Source organism: Hylaeus anthracinus, unplaced genomic scaffold, assembly GCF_026225885.1.
Source record: "Hylaeus anthracinus isolate JK02 unplaced genomic scaffold, UHH_iyHylAnth1.0_haploid 11982, whole genome shotgun sequence".
Lineage (NCBI taxonomy): Eukaryota > Metazoa > Arthropoda > Insecta > Hymenoptera > Colletidae > Hylaeus > Hylaeus anthracinus.
Window position 1 is genome coordinate 1,708,594 of NW_026534330.1, and position 21,528 is coordinate 1,730,121.

At 43.3% G+C, this 21,528-nt stretch overlaps 1 protein-coding gene across 3 annotated transcripts in view; it reads left to right on the forward strand.

Moving 5' to 3' along the window:
* LOC128886138 (uncharacterized) overlaps positions 1-21,528 on the forward strand; it is a 125,256-nt gene that overhangs the window by 79,286 nt on the left and 24,442 nt on the right. For all 3 annotated transcript variants that reach the window (XM_054140742.1, XM_054140744.1, XM_054140743.1), the window contains 2 exons: positions 2,645-3,075; positions 10,686-10,749. In XM_054140742.1, coding sequence (XP_053996717.1) covers positions 2,645-3,075; positions 10,686-10,749 — 495 coding nt within the window. The remainder of the gene's footprint in view (positions 1-2,644; positions 3,076-10,685; positions 10,750-21,528) is intronic.

A 21,528-nucleotide genomic window follows, 5' to 3' on the forward strand; every position in this document is an offset into this window, starting at 1 on the left:
CTACGAATTAATTCCGCAATAAGAACTACGAAGAAAAAATAAGATTAATTATAAAGATTCTATATAAAATTAAATACGATTGACATCATTTTATGTGCATTTCATGGTATGTTTCATCAATTTATGCAGCTTATAAAAACGTAGCAATACAGTTTTATCCTACACATTTACGCTCATCGTGGAATATTTTGTATTTATACAATATAACGAAGCTATTATGAACACGATTGAACCGTTTATAGGCATAAATTGCAAACTTAAAAACTAACCAAACGAAGAAATGCGCAAGTTTATAAGAAGCGAGTTCCTGCAAAGCTGTTTTTATTAAAATATATAAACTGGTAATTTTCAAGGAGTTTAACTCGTTCCATTACATATACTCGCACTTTCGCCTCGTTCAATTAAACCACGAACCACTCAATCTGCTTTTCGAAATGGTCCTAAAAAAAGGAACATTTTCCCACAACGTCTGGCAGTCTCCTAAATTACCACGGAGGATAGTCATTTTTCATCGACGACGAGCAGCCGCGCGTATCCGTCTCGTTAAACGACGCTAGAGTCGGCCCTTGGATAAAAAAAGGAAAATCCCGAGAGCTTGTACAATGAACGAAGGGGGGATGGTAACTCTGCGGAGGGACTTATAGAAAGAACGAGGAGGTAGAAATGATGCCTAAGGGGTTGCGTAATTTCGATAGACGTCATCGATCCAGGCAGAGGGGGGTCCCAGGGAATCTCGTAGAGCAACCTGGCCTCTTCGAGCCCTTTCCCGTTTTCCAAATCTCCTTTCTTTTCTCTTCTCGATCTCCTTCCCTCTTGTTCCGTCTGGTTTCCCTGTTTCGCGGCTACGAAATCGACTGGCCAGGTCGAAAGCTGCAGGTACAGGCCCAAAGATCGGGTTCTGATGTTCTCATGGATCCTCGCGCGAATAAATCCAGATAGATCTACCTGAAACGCGGAGCCCAGCCACCGGTTCGGGGTTATTAAAAGCTGCCACGACTCCTTCTGCTAGTTTAAACCCTCGTCAGGATGCACCGTGTAAGCTTGTCTCCTTTCGAGAACGAAGGGGATGATTCTCTGTAGCGCTTTGGGAAAAATAGTTGAATCGACGATCGTCCCGTTCGTGTCCAAGATAAAGGAAACGAATTTACCATGTCCTAGAAAGTTCATTTCGGGACAATTTCTGCGCTCTCCGCTGATTTTACGCATTTTTAAATTATCTATAACAAATTCTGCTTTCTTCGATCGCTGAATTTTGTTTGATCTCATTGTAACTGTGGGAACACAACAAATGTGGAGATTATAATGTATCAGGTAGACTGAAAAGTAATGTCGTTTCTTTTACATCAAATTTTTAATAAATTTTAAATATCAAATAATAATAATTGATGAAAGTCAATGAGCTGATGAGTGATGAACAAGAATTTAAAATTACAAAAACGACATTAATTTTCAACCCACCTAATATTTTCACTTGAAATTTCTTAACAGGTAAAATTAATTATTTGTATAGGCTTGATGAATACTTTAGTGACACGAAAACGTCAAGAAAAAGATATTCTTTTCTGACGATAAATAAGTAGACTGCGTATGTTTATGCATTGATGGCAAGTGGAGATGTAGAAAAATTTGTATGAATGCACAGCAATGCAAAAACATATAAAATATTAACAATAACATACACGTTATATCGTTTAGAAGATTAGCCATACTTTCATTCATGTTCTAATTTTTGGTCTGTATCTGTGAAAGTATGAATTTGTGTAAACATCCGCAGTCTGTAAACAACTCGTAATTTAAGAGGTGTTATGGCATCAGCCTGACCCGGAGCAGATGTACCTGCTCGCAGTCGATTGCGGCTTTTTCAGGATCGAGACGTCTCAATTTCACGATTCTAGCCCTCTACCAGCAAAAACTTCCCCTCAGTCAGGTTTTTTCGTTCGCGTAGTCGTCGCGTTTCCATTCGTTGCCTCGTCTCTCAGCTTTGGACCAATCCGGTGGCGCACTCCCCACTATTCTGACACTTTCCCAAATCTTGGAAAATCCGAGCCTCGGAGTCAGTCTTTTCGCGGTGTTCGTGCGGTAAGGAGGTCGAGCAGCTTCCCAAGCGCGATCAGGGTAGGTAGAGAGAGGGGTTAGCTTCCTGAGAAAAAAATGCACCAATCGATCGCGACTAACGCATTGACTAAACTAATACACGTACAAATTTCTATGAGACTAAAACTTTATTTCTATACAATTGCAAATTATATAATTTGACAAATGTAATGTTATCACGGTTTAGAACTCACTTTTTTAGTGAAGTACTTGTTAGGTATGATATATTAATCTTTATAAAAAAAAAAAAAAAGTCATTTTATCATCTGGGAAATTTCATGAATATAAAATTTGTAGAAAAATGAACTATAGGTCATTTAACACACGACCGAATTCGTCATTAACATTTACATTTAAAAATCTATCTCTATGAGATTGATATCTCTATGAGTTGAAATAAATACGAAGCCGTATAATTTTCTAAAATAATAACATTTAAATTAAGGATGAATGTTTGCAATGGTCAATTACGTTGGGAGAAAAATGTCGTGATTCTATTATTTGTTTCAATTTCCGTGGACTGATCGAAACGAACAAATTTCCGTTGCAGGGAAGGTCAAGGTCAAAGAAGAGAAGGATGCTTCATCGATGGCGCCAGGAAGCCCTCCGACGCCGCCGCACACCCCTCAAAGCCCACCACGGCACAATCCACCTCCCAGCAACCTATCTCAATCATGTCAAACGTCGAACGCCAACTCGCCCTGCCTGCAGCAGCAGCAGCAGCAGCAGCAGCAAGACCAGCAGCATCACCAAGAACAGCAGCAGCAGCAGCAGCAGCAGCAATCTCTTCACGCGATGGCGAACTCTCCTTTGAGTCAGATCCTGGTGCAGAATCCAGCGTTGGCTCAGCTGTTGCAGCAGAATCCGGCGATTCTGACGCAGAACCCGCAGTTGGCGCAGTTGCTGCAGCAGAATCTTCAGGTTCAGATGGGCAGCGTCCTGTTCCAGAACGTCAGGAGGGAGGAACCAGAGGAGCCAAGGGTGAGTCACTCGAACAAATTAATTAGTGGAGGGTCCCTTTCATCCCCCGCGGAGCGTTTCGACCCTTCTCCCTCGCGATGGAAATCGACTGTTTCTCTTTTATTTTTACGTCGGTCCTCGGCTAACGGTACTGGGTACTTTAGGCTTTGTATGGAACTGGTGGGGGTTATACGGTGAGAGTAGAATTTTTGTATTGTTCGATCGGGGTGAACGATGTTAGAGGAATATGCGTTTTGTTGTAGATAGTTATATTCTGTATAGAATACGAAGTGTCTTGATAACTGGAAGAAAGTAACGTAACAGTTCCTTCGTTAGTTAAGCATTTTAATCCAAGTTTTGGTCACCTAATCCTCTTTAGGATAGAATTCTATAAACAACTTATGCATAAATTGCAAATTATAAATTTAAATTTAATAGCAGTAGCAATAGTTAGGTTTTTTTTTATCTCGATTCTATATTCCTCATAAAAAGAATTTAATCTTAGTTTTTTATACGATAATTATTGAAGTTAGTTATTGCTTGACGTTGCTTGGTTCGTATTTGACGATGTGAGAGGACCTTAAATCGTTTCTCGAAGACGTAGATCGATTATACTCGGGGCTCGTGGACACCGAGACCGTTGATGATGACGTGACACCGGATTGTCAACATGCCGCGAGCATCTGGTACAGCGGTTGGATTTCGTTCAACTTGTTTCCACTTTAACGAGCAACGCCGAGATCCACGGACGTTGCAGCGAGCCAATTCTATCAAAGTAATTATTCCAATTTATTAACGACTGACGTGAGAGAGTACAGAGAAAAATCGTCGAGAACAAGATTTTCGTAATTCTGGAAACATTCGACAAATTTTTAGGCGTGCAATAAACTTTTATCTTCGACAATAATTTTCTTAATCTAGATTAAAGCATATTTCCTTTTTTTTTAATATCGTAAAGACATCTTTCCTTTTTAAAATTAATTTATTAACTTGAATCCATTAAATCGTAAGAATAATACCGTTGATCTAAATGATAACAGAACTAAAGTGATAAAATTCAATTTGTGTATGTTCTCATCATTTTAAAATTATTTATATTACAATCGGCATTAAGGCAAACTAAAATTAAACGATGAAAAATACATTTAACACACGATTGGAAAATAGAGGAAAGAACATCGATGGTTTTGCACTTTGACATTTTCAATCGTTAGACTTTTGTTAAATTAGTCACGGCCCACTTCTGAAATTTCGCAACACGGTTGTCCGATGTTAGAAACCGCGTCCATCGATGTTCGTTGTTCGGGTGAATTGAACCGCGTCCAAGAACAACATGTAATGCCGTATCATTGGTGACACGATGATGCGTACGCGTTGACGCAACGTGAAATCGTCACTGTCGTCGTCGAATTGTCGATACTTTCCTGTCTCGTTCAGCAGAAGTGGAATTTTTCGAGTAAGACGTCACGCGTATATTAGTATCATTAGCTAATCTATTTAGTAAGGCATTGTCTTACGTTAGAATTCTATAATTTATTTATTAAATTTCCATCTTCGTTTTAAAACTGTTTTGTGTAATTCTTAGTAATTAAATTGAACGTTATCGATACTCTAGTTTATTCCTAGTTATCAGAATAACGAATAGATCGAATGATGTTATCGAAGGGTGTGTCAATGTATGGCGTGGAATGTTAGTTGTTCTTTTAGAAAGTTAATTCCTAGGTCTTACGTAATCTTCTTGAAAGCATAGAGACGAGGATGAACTGTATAAAGTCAGACAACCGAGTTCTTATTGTTAGAAATAGTCCCAAGATGTTTGGGTTTCATTTAGAACAATAATTGCACACTTTTTCCAAGAATATTTAACACGATATTTATAAATCATTACATTTCAATTTTGTAAGTAAATAAAGGTTGTCTTTGTCGATTAAAAAGTGCTCAAAGGAAATAAAAATAATACGTGAATATCATGTATATTATAATAATCAAACGGTGCTATGAGCTTACAGCTTATTATAAAGAAAAGAAAGCTGAAAAGATAACTAAAATAATTTTAAACCTGTACAATAATTAAATAATTAAATAATTTTGAAGAATCGTAAAAAGAAATTTTAAATAAAAATCAAATTGTATAATAACAAAGTTTATTCGCATCAAATCATAATGTTTTATTTTGAATGTTTGTCGCCATAAAATTGTTAATTAAAATTCATCGTACTTCACATTATCGTTTACAGTATATAGTAGACATAAATGACAGGAGTGATGTATCGTTATAGTGGTTACACTGTTCTGAACATGTTCTAAATAATCAATAAACGTGCATCGTATATTTGCGTACCATATTAAATACAATATTCGCATAATACGCATCGGTCTGGTACTCATCGTTCGATACAAAAACAAAACATAAGGGACAAGATCTTACTTTGATCGTTTAATTACTTCGAGTTTCGAGATACTTCTTAAATTGAAAAGTCTGAAGCTTAAAAACAAAGTGTCAACGTTGAACTAATCGATCTGCGTGACGCCCTGATAATTACCCACCTTTATGCTCCGGACAACCTGCGCACCTGCGCTCGTCTTCGAAAGAGAATTCTTCCTTGTCGCGGTAAGCAATGCCGGTGTTAGCCTCGTTCGAGGTGTCGATTATCGTAATTAAATGCGGTTGACATGTGACAAATTCGTTCGATGCGCGTGTTGCGATGCAACACCGCGCCGGGGTTAATACGCGTTCACGGTGTCGAAGAAGGGTTAACGAAGAGACTAATTGAAATTTACGTGAACCCGAAATCCGTGACAGAAGGCGTAACTGTCAGCCATTGAACGTCGTTCAATTTTCATTCGACTATTCTCAATCTCAATAAACGTCATCTTTATTGCTAACCAATTCTCTTCGAACGGCGTTGAACATTAATCTTAAGAAATATTCATATCGCGTTGCATCTCAAGCATGTTGAAATAAGAAACACGTTTCAACTTCGTAATTCACTAAACGTCCAGTTTATCGAAACAATCAGAAGCTCGAAGTAGCTTTCTTGTGTCGCGGCCAATCTCGTCGGCAATTCCGTCGTTTTTACATCGAGGTTCAAGAACACCTCGAATAATCGATTCTCGATTGTTGCAAGCAGCAACGCGATAAGATAAATCCCGAAGGTGTCCAAATTTTACAGAGAGGGGAAACTTTATTGCTCGCCACCGATCATTTCTCTCGCGACTGTTTTATCGCGTCGCGAATCGAGGGGAAAGGAATCATTGTTCTCGATTATTTTATGAGAACCGCGTCTGAACGAATTAAGGTCGAGAATCGACTCTTTCGACGACGGAGATTACGCCAATGTGTATCGCGACGGATTATTGTGGACCGTGGTTCCAGGAACCCTTGAATTATTCTAACGCTGCTGCGATGCACGATTCCCAGTGGAACGCGAGCCTCTTCACGGATCGTCGACGACTCGTCATCGAGTCATCAAAACGTACCGATGATTCAACAACCGCCTTCGTTGCCTTCGACGGTTCTTAATATAATATTTCTTAATATAATATCCTCTTATGGTTATGAAGTGCACTATATACCACGGAATTTGTTCAAGATGAAACTGGTTATAAGGAATGATGTTTTATTTATAATATCTCACACGATGATACATGTATCACCCTTTCCCCTCAATAATATCAAAGCCATAAACTGTCCGTTTCAAATTTCTCTGTAAGTCCTGTTATGTTTATCCGATCCAGATGAAACTTCGTTTAGTTGTTCTTTATGTTCCGATGGAAAGAATATGGTGGTTATTTCGAGAAAATATTACAAACTAATAGTATAATTACTTAATCGGACATGGCGTTCCATTCTTGGCACTGGGTAACGCCACCGAATCTTGTTTGTTTGTTTTTATTTGAAGTGCATGTGTCTTCTATCCCCCATTTCGCGCTACTATATGTACGTAATAATTTTAACATTGCCGGTCTTATTGTCTACGCTCAAGATTTCGTATTCAAATGCAACGATGACGATCCAAAAAGGATATGTTAGCCAAAGAGTGGACACTCGGAACATTGTCACCTGACGCTGACGTAGACGGATTGATACGTTTAATTACTTAGGGCAATTGACGGAAAATCGTGGATCATCTGCTAGACGGGATTCGACGGAATTTTGTCGTTGCGCGCGGTCTCTCGTAGCTAAATATGCATGTGTACGTACGGTCGAAGAAGAAGAGACACGAAATGGGCCCAGGAGGCTCGCTCGATGTATCGCCACGCTGGAATCCCATACGGGGAGAATTGAAATTATTCCCTCGATTTTTGTCGTGTCGTTTACATTATTTTCGCCTTTGAATATTAATGGGCATATGCTCTCCGGCGTTATGGCACAAGAAGTAACAACGGCGTATAATACTCGACTCTTAACGTTATTCTATTGTTTGCAAATCAGCTCTATTGTTTTCTCATATACCTCTATACTCTCCCGGTTCCCTCTTTGCCCTCCCTCCTCCCCTTCGCATCTACTACCTTCTCCTTCGCGTCTCTCTCTCTCTCTCTCTCTCTCTCTCTCTCTCTCTCTCTCTCTCTCTCTCTCTCTCGCGTCCCGGTCGATCTTCTTTTACCCTCTCCTTACTTCTCTTGGGCCGTTCTTCGCTCTTCCTTTTCGATCTTCCTCTTCTTCTTCTGCTAAGTCGTCGCGGTCGTTGTTGTCCTCTTAGGCAACGTGCGCACACAACCACCCTACGGTATTTTCTATTTATTTCTATGATCGTCGCTTCCTTCCTTCGAGTCGCTTCTTCCTCGCCCGCTTGTTCCACGGATTGTTTTTCTTTTGCCGAGTTTCGCCGGGGAACTCTTCGAGACCCGCGCGGACTACTCCGCAATCGAAATCCGCTCCGCCGGCCACGGACCGCGAGAGATATTGACTTTCCGATGTCTGGAAACGAGACCGAAGTTCGCGGTGTTTGTTTTCTTCCGGGGTATACGCTGGTTCTCGGGTGTAAACTCGACTTTCGCGAGTACGCGGCGTTCCGAGAATCGTGCAGATAAATCCCCTAGATGCCCAACGCGCTGACAACTGGAATCCATTTTGCATCCAGCTCGGCCGCTCGCAAGAAGAATTTCTGGTACAGGCTGCTAGAACACGAACTGGTTTTGAGAACTTTTGCGGAAAAAATGTGAAACAGACGGTTGGACAGGGCTTGAGCGTTTCATTTGAACAACTTTTCTTCTTTTCGCGACAAAACGCGCCTCTTGAAAACGACTCTTTCAAAAATGTGATTCAACGTTGCGACGTCTAAGTGCTGAACCGTTGATGTGGAAGAATCCAATACTTTCTTTGAAATGCATACAATTTCTGAAAGATAGACAAACCGTTAGAAGCTTTTCCTTTTACTTGTTTAAGATTTGAATTTTTCGCGTAAACTACTGGTGCTCTTATCCGAAAGCTAAGCAAGAGGTGGTACAGTTTTTGATCCCCTCAAACCCACATAGAACAATTACTTTTGTCAAGCTGAAAACGATGTTCGATCCGTGATTCTTTGGAGGTCCGACCGCGACGTACGATTTCCCGCGGAAACTGCTGAAACATTCTTTCCGGCGCATTGCCATGCGATCCGCACAGGCGATCCGTAATATTGGGCATCGAAGGTCGACGATAATTATGAGCACGGAATATAAATGGTCGATCGGTGGCCGTCGGATCGATGGAACGCGATTGGTCGCGCACGTGAGACGCGTTCGATCCCGAGCAGAAGAAGAAAATCGACGCGACGCGTTCGCCAGAAAATGGAAATTCCCGAAGACGGGTGACGCACCGCTCCAAGTTGTAAAAACGTAATCGAATAACAAATTTTCGACCTCTTCGTAGATTTACGAGATTCGAGTTGTAGTTCGTAATTATAGGCCAACTTTTTATATATATGCTGATGTTCGTGCTGTTGCGTTGCTTTACACATGCGCGATAATGTCCTGTATTAGTAATGTAATGTAACGAGGACAATAATAATAGTAATTAGTGAAGGTTGAGCCACAAAACCAATGCAGATTTTTGGTACAGATGTTACAGGATATCTATTAGTTTGTATTCCAAGTTCTTTCACGTTTTATCGTAAAAATATTAAATACTGCCAATTTTATGTAAAACTTACCTAATCAATGATAAATGTGCCATTTTGTTGTTATCTTTTTAAAACAATAATACGATCCTCGATTGCGTTTTTACGAGTTAGGACCACTGTGCGACGGACGCTATGTAGCAATTATTGCTTCATAAATTCAGCGACGTCTCGGATCGGCATCGCGGATAGGGCTTCGGAAATCGTACAGGATTCGAATAATTTGTACCGCGGTAGGGCTTCTGGCAACTGGAGTCCGCTCGCAACCGTTCCTTAGCTTCTGGGCTTTTTCGTTTCTTCATTACTTCAATTTACACCATCCCTTTAACAAGAATCCCTACGTTTCCAGGGCGAACAGCTATGGTGTTGCAGAACAGCAGTTTAGAATTTCTGTACATAGCCTTCGGTTTCGTGAATAATTTTTACCAAAATGGATAATAATCAGAACGAAATGTTAAACAAAAAGGTTTTATTCTGTATCTTTTATTTGAGGTGTACACAAATAGTTGTACGTTAGCAACGGACGTTGATCATTGAAGTTTTAAAGTAACGATTATTAGGTAGTAAATCTATATTATACTTCCCAGAGTCAAGAATTGCTATACGTTGCTTTCATTCGTTATTTATCACTCGAATAAAACGTTGCCCGCCTCTAAGGTGATAAATAACGCGAATTTAAAAATGCTTTTTGCAAAAGGCATCCTGTGATTTCACGAATGCTTTGACACACATATGCTGTGCGCATCACGCCTGCAGTAGCGAGGTCGTTGACCCAAGAAATCGAGACGGTATTTCGATTCCTGGACGTTTTCGGGGAACAGGAAGCCGTTTCCGCTTCACGTAAAGTCCCCGAGAGGATGTCGTAACGATAAAGGCATAGTTTCTATCGCCGCGAAAATTCGACGGCCGAGTAAAGGTTAACGCCTATCGCTACCAGCAACAGGAAATTGAATTTTTGAATCGCATTCGCTATTCTAAAAAATCACACCTATTCCGATACTTATTTAGTATAAAATTGTTAAGATTCTTGTAAAAGAAATCTCCCATTTTAATCTTCCGAAATAATTACGAGTTACCTAACCTTCCGATGAGTTTTCAATACATTTTCTTCGGAGTAAAGGGACCTTTAAATTCTAAAAGAAAGTCCGATAAAATAGCACAGATTGAATTATTTAAACAGACACATCATTTTGAGAGAACCCTTATTTATCATTAATAAAAAAAAAAAAAAGATCTTCACGTGACGTAGACGCAGCTTCAGGTGGCTCAGTTCGTATACAAAGTCTGAAACGTCGTCTTTACCTAGCAAAAAAATTGTGGGCACCAAAGGGAGCCACGATTTTTCTAAAAGGTCGACACGAGGCCCGGATAATTTGGAGCCATTCAACTTTTCAGCGACACGTGTCGCGTACCTTATAGAAGGCGTACTCCGTCCCCTTGGTTGCGTGGGCGGCCCCCTTTCGTGTCCCCATCGCGAGCACGGCCCTGAGCATGCTGGTGCATTGTACATCGTAATGTATTTTCTTTTAGGTACCGCCGACAATAGCGAGCCTGGCGGCGATGAAGGTGGAGGCAGCTGACCCGAAGGTTTCCGGTGAGTTACTATTTCCTCCTCCTTACGGAATTATCGGGATCGTAATTAGATTCAAATCGAGTCCCCGGCGTTCGACGACCCTGCGCGCCGCGCCGCGCCGCGACGCAGCCGGGAAGGGAGGGACGAAAAACAAAGAATAATAAAAGAAAAGTGCCCGAGGGGTGGGAGCGTGGGTCGCGGGGACGACGCCGACGCGACGCGTCTAAATCGACGACGATCTGGCCGAACCAGTCGATTCGCCCTCGCCCTTTTAATTGTCACGCTTGGAAACCTGTTATCGCGCCTGAGACAAAGATCTTTCGTTAAATTGGTCCGCGATACGTCGAGCTTCGACACGTTCGAGATACTTTGCTTTTCTAGAGAGAAAACGTGTGATCGCGTGGCGCACTTCCGTTTGTTTTCGAAATGTCGGATGTAAGCCGAGTTATTTGGGTGGCCGGTCGGGTTAGCTGCCGGGGACACCCCTTTATCGGAAAACGGGATTCTAACCTGACCGTGGGATGGGGTTGTTCAACAGGTGGTCCGAATTTCCTCGTTCCGAAACAGGAGGTCTAACCAAAGGGAAACCGTCATCGAAATTCACAGGATTTCATGCGTAGCAGTAGTTTCGCGTCAGTATCCAGTTCGGCTATATACAATAACAATTTAGTCACCGATCAATTTCATCAGTAGCTTAGCACGAACGCGCAGGAACACTTCGTATACATAGAGGATCACTCAGAGATCGAAAGAGGCGCGGACGCGAATGCATGACCAAACGAGTGGCTTAATGCGATTGTGAAATTTTTTTTAATAGTTTATTTTAGTTAAAGAGAATCGGTTTTAATAACTTTTCTAACACTTTTTGTACAGAAAGCAATATTACGATAGAGCATTTCATCGCGATTCTGTTAGTTAAATAATCTTTAATTACCCGATAGTTATCGGTCTACAATTATTTCAAATAAGTTGTTCAACCGTTTAATAACATCACATCTAAGTGATCAATCTAGTCTCATTGTTTAGGTGAACTGCACCGATGGACCCAACTCGCAGATCTAGTACAAACAGAAGTAATATTGTCACGTATACAGGAATTACTAATTCCCAGATTATGATCTCACGATGAGAGTATACAAATTGTTATACTATCGTCTTTGTATAAATTCGAAATTCCTGTCAATAATTGAATGAAAACTTTAAACTTGTTTACACCAGCTACACTATTAACTACATTAACTTGAAATAATCTCAATAATGATCGAGGTAGAAATAAAAGAAACGTACGTCGGATATTTATTTACTCAAGAGTCCACTTAAGTCTTTCCCAGATTATTTAAATTCTCGAACAATGGTCCCGCATCCCATCGCGACAATTATCAATTCCCACGGTCACGTGACGTGGTTCCGTAAATCTCGTTACAGCGAAGGACGTGCGCGCGCGCGCGCGCGCGTGTCCCGTCTTGTATTTGTTCGATTGAATCGGTGCAGGCTCGTAAAACGCGTGCAACCTGACGAAACGAGTCGTCTCCCATGCTTTCAACGTTTTGTGGCTGGGGGCTCTTCCCCCTTTATTGGAATATCCGCCCACAGCATTATGGGAATTATCAAGGAAATGGGATGAGCGCAAGTGGGTCCCACGAGAGGGCTGCAGGGGGTTGCCATGTCCGCGGACGATCGGGAAAGAGAGGAAGACCGTGCGTGGAAGCAGATTCATGCAGGTCCCCCATACACACCCACCCCCGACGTTCGAAAAATTACGCCTCCGATGGAAAAGCTGTGCGCAACTCTACCGAGACGGACATTCTTATTCTGTACTATAAATTCTACGCTTTATAATCTAACGGAAATCGTGAAAAGTAGACTTTTTGGAACAGAAACCATTGCATTGCATTGCATCGCATTGCAAAAGTGGGGAGTAACGTGTAAAATTCTGCTTGGAAGTCACGAGCAATGATTGAACAACCCTACCTCGTTGCTCGAGAACTTAAATTTTGTGAAATCTACGTTACGCACAATTTATGTTTAATTTGTTCTAGCAAAGCGAAATAGTTATTGGCTTCATGGACAAGTGTAACGAAAGAAAAAGGTCCCTAGAAAGGATAGTTTATCGAGTTCCTCGCGAGACGTTCCAATGACGATCGAAGGTGACGCTCGTGTCAGATTTTTGAACAGAGGGATTCCCAAACGAGCCACGTGCAACGGGACGAAAAAGTCCCTGACAAAAGGAGCGTTCGCGTGGCATTCTAGCGACACGGGTTAATTTTAGATCGGTCACAAAGCACGCGATGCCGATCGATCGGTGATAGAATAGAGAAGTCGGTGACCCAATGGGAATTTCATTAATTATAGGACATCGTGGGGATAGAATCGAGCGACGTTACGTAACCGCGTCGATAGTTGTTTATAAATACACCAGTAAAGTGTTTATAAATACACCGGTACACCATCGATCGTCGCCTTTGGTCGATTCGTTGTTTTATCCGCGCACGCGGATTCTTTCGCGCGTATTTCGCGTTTCTTCTCCGTGGGGTCCATGATCGCTAGACCGAGAACCGTGAACGAGGAGGGAAACGAAATCTGCCGGCTGGGGAATTTTTCCATTGAAAACGAAGAAACGAATCAGTAGCGGCGACAGAAATTATGGCAATCGGTGGACAAAAGAGGGGAGAGAGAGAGGAGTAGGCGGCCTCACTCGGTGTCTCTGTTATCCGGAGGCACATTCCCACAATTTACAGATCGGCCAATCAACGTCTCGCACTCCCGGACGATATTAAGCTCGTCGCGGGATCCGCGTTGAAACGGAATAAAATAAAATTGTGCGTTGTTCATCGAGCGTGTACGCGCACGCCGCGCCGGCACGACAATAAAAAGGAAAGAGAGGCAGGGAGCGCGAAGGAGAGAGAGTGCGAAGAGCCGGTAGGAGAAAGAGTGAAAGAGTCGAGAGGCGAGAGAGAGGGCAGCAATCAAAGCTGATTAAGCCCACAACTGGGGAATCTGTGGGGCCAGTGTCTCACGCCAATCTCGCCCAATCAGCCGGTTGGCCGGGGAGATTTAAAAAATAGAATGCCTACTGTCAATTGTCCCATAATTTAAATAAATCGAATAAATGGACAAAGTGGTCAATTAGAGTAGTTGCTGCTTGCTGCTTTAACGCATTATTCTCTCTTTCTCGTGGTGTCTTCGGCCCTGTAGCCCGCCCCTCGCGGGCTGGGATCCTCTTTCAACGTCTCCTTCGAACTTCTTTCTTCATCATATCCTCCCTTTCCCGCCCCTCTTCTTCTGCCCTCTGACTCTCCAGCGTTGTTTGACACCGACGTTACCGACCACCTTGCGTCGAGGTGCACTTAAGAGCGACGTTGCGCCACGGATGACTTAACTATCAGCCTCCACGCACACGTGTGCGACGCACTGCTGCTATATGGTGCACGCGGGATGCGATAGTTGTCGCTTCCGTTATCTTCTGCCGCGGACCGACACGATTCGGTCTTATTCAATGATTCCTGATACGAATAGCAAAAGTGCACGCGACTTAGACATTGATATGATTGAAAGAAATCTACGTATATTATCATTCGTAAGATGTCTCTTTGTCTATAAAATAACATTGCACAAAGGGTTCTACATTTTAATTTGAAGTCTCCTACGCCAGATTTACGTGTCGTCGATTCGTGTTCCTTGACCCTCGATCACCAGCCTTCAATTAATCCTCCTCGTCAGACGAGCGATTAAGAAACAAAGTGGAACCTCATCAATGATCGCAATTTGTAAAAGTAGATTTTTGACAATTAGATAGATTCGTCTCGCCGCGGTCGGATGTAATTGTTTCAGCGTGTACGACTCGCATTCCGTAGATGTACAAACGAAGTTAATTGATAATCCGTGACCCGGAGTGGCCTTTACTCAGCAATCTTCGATCGAGGCTGGATTGAAACTCAACCGAACGCGGGCTTTACGCCGCGTAACACATCGAATGCCAGGTACAGGCTTTAACAATTACAAGCAATTTACGACTTTAACAATTACCGTCGACGTCCGCGAACCACGTCTGCCCGACTGCACCTGTTCGACATTCATTTACGACGCGAGGCTTAACAGGCCCGTTGATACGCGCGGTCGTTAATTCACTTTAAATACAATTTAATTAACAGTCTCCGCAACTCAGCCGTGGAACCTCGTGTCACATTAATATTCTGACGTCCACCGAAAATTGTCTATTACGTTCGATAAGCCTTAATTGAGCTATTCTGTGTCCTTCTGAGTTCTTTATGTTCCCTCAACACATTGCCCGTGCGTGGAAGAGATTCTTTGTCCCCTGAGAGACTTTCCGATGTCAAATTGATGAGTGCTTCCTGAGGCCTGCGATAGCAGAAATCGAGAATTCTTAGTAATTGATGTACAGTTGACTAGTCAGTTGCAAAAATTATTTGGCAAAAAACAAAGTCAAGAAGTACTGTTGACTCTTGCTGAAACTTTATATTGCACAAATAAAATTATTCTCGAATGTGCAATCATTTTTACCGTTGGTACGAAAAAGAATCTCGTTTCATGGTTTACACAAGTGCGGAGTGGGTAACATCACCGAAACAGTTCTTACAGACAAGGTTTCATCGAGAACAGTTTTAACCGACCTTCGATGCCACAATGCAATGAAAATTGCGATCAATGTATTGTATATATATATATACATACAATAAAAATTGAAGAAAGAATAGATAGAAAGTCGGTAATAATTGTTTTCGGTGAAACGTGTCTCGGTGATATTAACTTAAACCGTGCAACATCCCGAGAGGAGTAATAATTTCTCGTTAACTGCAACGTGTTACAGTTATGAAAAAATCAGTCCGCGGAAGGTTGACCATCCTGTTCGGGGAAGAAATTCTATTCGACGCGAGGGGTCACGGGGGTCCGAGGAAAGAATGCTTCGTATTAAGCGGCCAATTATGCGAATCTGGCTCATCTGGTCGAGGCAAGGCTGTGTAACGCATGTCTGGAAGGTAGATAAGGTACCCTCGTAGGTACTCGTACACCTACGTGGGCTGGCAGTCATGCCAGCCAGTCGACCGGGCAAATAACAAATAAAGCATAAACGGGAGCTACAATAAATAACTGGTGCACTGCGTTCTCTGCATATACTCGGAGCCACGGACCCTTCGGGGCCTTATTCTTTCCCCCCGTGCCCACCCCCGCCCCCTCCTTCTCCGCCTTCTCTTTCTACTGCGTTCTTCCACCCCCACTATCGGGCCCCCTTTAAGGACCATATATATATATATATATATATGTACGTCATAACGCGGACGCCGAGAGAGCCGGGCTTGAGAAAAATCGTTTTTGACTTATGCGGTTGCCGTGAAAACGGATTTAGGGGATCCCCTTTTGTGCTTGTTCACTTTTTTCTCGCATATCTGGAGAATTCAAGAGGCCTGGGGTTCTCTTCTTTTTCGTCCTTCGACGTTCTTGCATTCTGCGGTTGCATCCACGAGGATTGAGGAATTGCTGTTGAGATGGGTTTTGGCTTCTTGGGTGCAGGTGGTTTTCGGTGTTTTATACCGAGTGTTGGGTAACAGACACTGCAGTATGAAAGGACGTATACACTGTATGACATTTACAAGTAAAAGGTAGCATAGGTATTTTCTGCCAGTTCTAGCGACATTCTTGACTGTTCGGTGATATGGTTTAACATCTAGTTATTTAGTAAGTAGTGCTCTGCCAGAGATAAATCTGAAATTTGCCGATGTGTTTGTCTCCGTTTCTTTCTTTGGAAATTGTTCAAAAGAGGAAACGAGACAAACATATCGGAAAACTTCAGATTCATTCGAAGCTTAGGCTTCTGCTCGTCATTGGCAGCTGAATCGTCGATTCGTCGAAGCTGCTTTCCTTCTCGCCTCGGTTTCTCGCCCGAGCTCGGACGCATAATTGGTTACAGATGCATTATTCTTCGACTTGGGTCGTTTCGCAGCCCCATGCATAAACATTGAACTCTTACGACATGGGTGTCTCTCTTTTTTCCCCTTTTTTCCTTTACTATGAAGCCCGAACGATTGTGTTTCTAATTTCGTTAACACTCGCGAACCTTGCGAAGCTGATTGAAATTCCTGCGATCGCTCGGGGTACTCGGACACGTCGGTTTTCAGGCATGTTGGATCGCAAGCAGCGTTCGATTCGTCGATTCTTTGGTCTGCGAGTGCGCGTGTAGATGGCATAGTTAGACTGATTGCAGCAATTAAGCGTGCCGGTTTGAATGTTACCGTTAACGTAATATAGAAGCATATTTTTTTTCATTTGCTTTGCTACGATCACGCTTTTTGTTTAACACTTATACTATGTTTCGAATAAAACTATAAACCATAACGTCCTATTTACTAACCTTCATTTTTGTCTTTTTTCCAAGTTTCTCGCGTTTCCGTTCCTAAAGAAAAAGTATCTAAAACTTTCTGCAATTTTCATTGATCAGTCAGGTTATTCGTATCGCTGATGTTTTCGTGGGAGCACCGAGCGCCAAAGGCATCCATACAATCGGCGAAAATCACGCGGCTTGTACGGTTGGTTGCGAACACGAAACCGATGCGTATAACAATCCTGGTTAATCGACCTCGGGCTCACAATAATCATAAAAATCCATATTTCACCCGCACGAACGGAGGAAAAGAAAGACGGGGGAACAGAGGGAACAATGAATTTCGCCACGGAACGGAAACAATGCGGCCGTGTTCCCAGCAGCGCGCGGTTGGCCTCGTAAAAACCTGCTCGAAAGCCAGCAGATTCGAAATTTTATTATTTATATTTGAAATTTATTATCGCCCCGAGCTGGTCCCGGGGCCTGCGGAGCGGCCGATCCGTCCCCCTCTGGGCCCCCCGTGTATTCTTTCCGCGGCGTTTCTGGTCTCTCCACTCCTCCGCCCCACCCTCCCTCCCTCTTCCTACACGCTCGACCGTTCTCGCGCCGTCTCGTCGTCGCCGGTCTAATTTATCGTTCCTCAACTTTTTATTAATTTCTTACCGCTCGCGGAATCGCGATCGCATTAAAAGGAACGTCCACGGCCGTTCAGCGGTCACCGAAATGCATCGGTACACAGACGGAATGCCGTCCCTAATTTTTCGCTCTTCTCCGCCACCCCCTTGGCCCCCTCCAATCCTTGTCGAATCCTCCTCGTTCTGTTCTTTGGACACACGGCGCCCGCTGAGGATCGTGGGCCATCGATGCTATCGGCAACGTCAGAAGAAACGCATTTTTCCGCAAACTGCCACGCTGGTGGCGCCCCCTCGAACTCTTCACCGCGGTGGTAAAAAGGGAGCGGGTTGAAAATTCCGGACGCGGATCAACGGGCAATTTTTCACTTGTCTGGTACCAGGTCTCTAACGATCCGACCGAACAGTTGACGATTAGGCGACGAAACAATTTCGGTTTCTCAAAGAACCCATCCCGTGCCGACATATTGTAAACACGATACAAACGAAAGAGGAGAATTGAACGAATTGCGGACCACTCGAAGAACTAAAATACACGATACATTATTCTCGCGTTACTACGATTAAAAAACATCAGACTTACTGCGTTAATCGAAATAAATGTTTAGCAATAAATCTCTCTAGATATTCGCGCCGTGAAGGCTACATAGCATGTATTAAAGATTGGACAAACGATTCGTTCGTTAGTATCGACAACTGCCTCCAAAATCAGGGATTCGACTACGACAACAGAAATCTTTTACTTCGGTTTACCGCAACTGAATCTTAGACGTCTCTTCGTCCATTGGAAGCGAGGTTCACCGATAAGGCTACCTATGGCCCACCATGTTCTCGGCCGTTACATGAGCCATCTATTCAAGAACGTTGACAATTTATGTTGGAATTAAAAATCCCACAACGATAACAGAAGTCCCTCGCTATAGTACATCATGATTCAATGTTAGATGTCGCTTGAATAGGAATTGCAGCTCGCCGTGAAGGCTACATAGCATGGCTGTGTTTCAAGCATTAGACAAGGAATGTATTCAAAAGTATCATCAACGGACTATGGAATAAGTGATTCGAACATATTCACAGGGGACACTGATTACGAATAACTGCGATTAGAGCTTCGAAATGACTTCGTTTATTAAGATTCGTTTGCAATGATTTGTTACTCTAAAGGCTATAAATTTATTCGTTGAGTAATTGCAATCAACTTGAACTACCAAACATCTTGGCAGTGAATGGGTTAAGAACCGATATTGTTATCGACGCACCGGGGTTCAACGAAATTTAACGTAAATAAAGATCGACGCCTCTCTTAACGGTGACTGAGCGTCGTCGGGTGTCTAGCGCGAACGGTAAGGGGTAGATAGATAACAAATTACCTAACCGAAATTCAGCAGTAACCCAGAGTACTCGTCGGGCAATTTGCGCGAATTCCCGTACGATTTCGTAATTCGTCACGAGGCATTCTAACAATAAGCGCGGAGGCTGAAGATGATCGATCGGGAGGCCGGTTTCAAGGCTCGCGACAGCTCGCAATTAGAAGGCTCGATTAGTTAATCGGCGCCGCGATAAAGTCGTATTCTTGGCGGCCGAAAAATCGCGAAACGTCAGCCAGGAAAAAACGGGGACGAGCGGAGGATCATGTGCGCCGAACGAAGAAGCGCGGGACGGAGGTGTTGTGCACGCTGAAATACGCTCGGTTAAGGAGGAGGTTAGAAGAGCGCGGGGTAGAGGTGTGCGTATCGTTTGATCGAGCAACGATGGATTCCTGAGTTTCGAGGACGGCATGCGATTGCCAATCGTTGTTTCCCGATACAAAGCGATCGGGGCCAATCGCGTGGCCAACAAACATTGCGGCATTCGTTGGTCCGTTTCGCAATTCCCTTTTCGAACTCGCCACTTTTATTGCCAGATATTCTAGCCCCCGTTGCGCTCACCCCCTTGCCGCCGCACCCCGCTGGCCGGCTCTTGCGTTAATTATAGCGAACGAAGAACAGAGGGAAAAAAAATAAAACGACGTTTCTTCTTCGTCGCTCTCCCGATGCCTAAGCTGCGTCCTCGTCGTCTCTGGCGGTTCTTCGGAAAATATAGTTTTCCGTAGTTTTGCGTTCATCCAGTTCCCCTTTCAGTGGTTCTAAATGGAAGTGCGAATTTGTTTGGATCGTTCTGTTCCTAGTGGTCGATAGATTGGAAGAACGAAACGCTCCATCGAGAAAGAGCATATTCTTACTTCCCTGTTCAACGAATTCTCTGGTTTCTTCTTATACTGCAACCTCTTACATAACATACTTTGCTCACTTTTCTTCGTTATAAACACATGGCTTTGAGCTTCGTCTTGAATCGCCTTTAACAAATTATTCGAAGGATCTGCGAGACGATAGTTAACGGGATCTCAATTTCTTGTGTCGCGAAATCGTATCAGCCTTCTGTACGTTATTCTGCGCTTTATTTATCACGTGTTCTTTATTTTAAATTTCATATCCGTATCGCGCTTATACCGTTTTTCTGCTCTTTTTTCTGTATCATTTACCATTTCTCTTTTGTACATAAAAGGTAATCTTATTATAAAAGGTGCGATCGCTATAATAACAAACAAATAAATACGTCGTTAATTGTGAAAAGCGAATTCCCCGCGTATCTTCTCTTGGTCATTGGACCCTAGCCACGTCGGAGGCGTGTTCGACAAGCGAATTAATTAATTCCACGGAGGCCAAGAACTTGGTCGGCGATATCATCCCTGAGAAAAGAGTGTAACGGCGCGTGCACGTACTCAGCCCTAGAAACGTAACGCGAGATTTCCGCTCGCAGTCGATCGACAGACGTATCATTAAGCTCGCGGTTTTCCTTTTGCATCCTTTTCTGCACGGCCGCGGCCGAGAGCTGTTTAATTACATACTTAAATATTTATACGCGCGGGAATATAAATCGAATCGATTCATAAAAGGCGAGCCAGCGGGCGAACGCGGCCAGGGAAACAAGACCATCGCCGAAGGACCGCGATCCTCTGGATCGTTGCTCGTGCAAAAAAGGACGAAAACGAGATAGAGAGGGCGAAAGCTTCGTTCTTCTGGCTTTGTCCTTCCTCTGTCGTTCTCTCCTCTCTCCCTCCCATAGCTGCTCTATTAATTAGCTCGCGGCAGCTCGCCCTCCACTCTGTTAATTTACTCGGAGGGGGCACATTTTATTTTTCGTACGGGCCTGAGCGTCGTCGATCCTCGCTCGGGCTCCTCAATCCGGCTCTATTAATTAGCAGGGACCCTTTTTTCCCCGCGGCCAGGCCTCGTAAGACCCGTCGAATCCCGTCAGGAAAAAGGGGAACTCTGGAACGGGAAAAAGAATGCGCGCGGTTCTGATCAACAGCGTTCGGTCTCAGATTCCAGAATCACCGGAAAGGGAGAAGAAATATTCCGGTTTCGAACAAAACGATTTCACCAGGCCGCGACCGTACCGGATTGTCGCGCAAACGCTTGTCCCGTTGGAACTCGAACGATCCGCGTCGAGCCAATTGTTATGCAGGTGATTTCGTAACGCCATTCGATCGAGGGTGGGGCGGTTCACAGAGGTTACTGAGATGAGGCCTTTTTAACCCTTTGCTTTCGATGACATTTGTGCTGCGGCGATGATAGTAAATTCAAACGATTTTGCAAATATTCGACGAACTTCGAACAATTAACATTAAATGGTTTTATACGCGAATTAGTATATCGTTTTGTGGAGTATATTGTACAATACGCTTCCGTATAACATGCCGTTGTATTTATTTCTTGTACGGGAGACAATAACGTGGATTATTCGTAGGTCCTTGACTGGGCTTTTTTCCAGGGGTGATTTTTTTGGGGA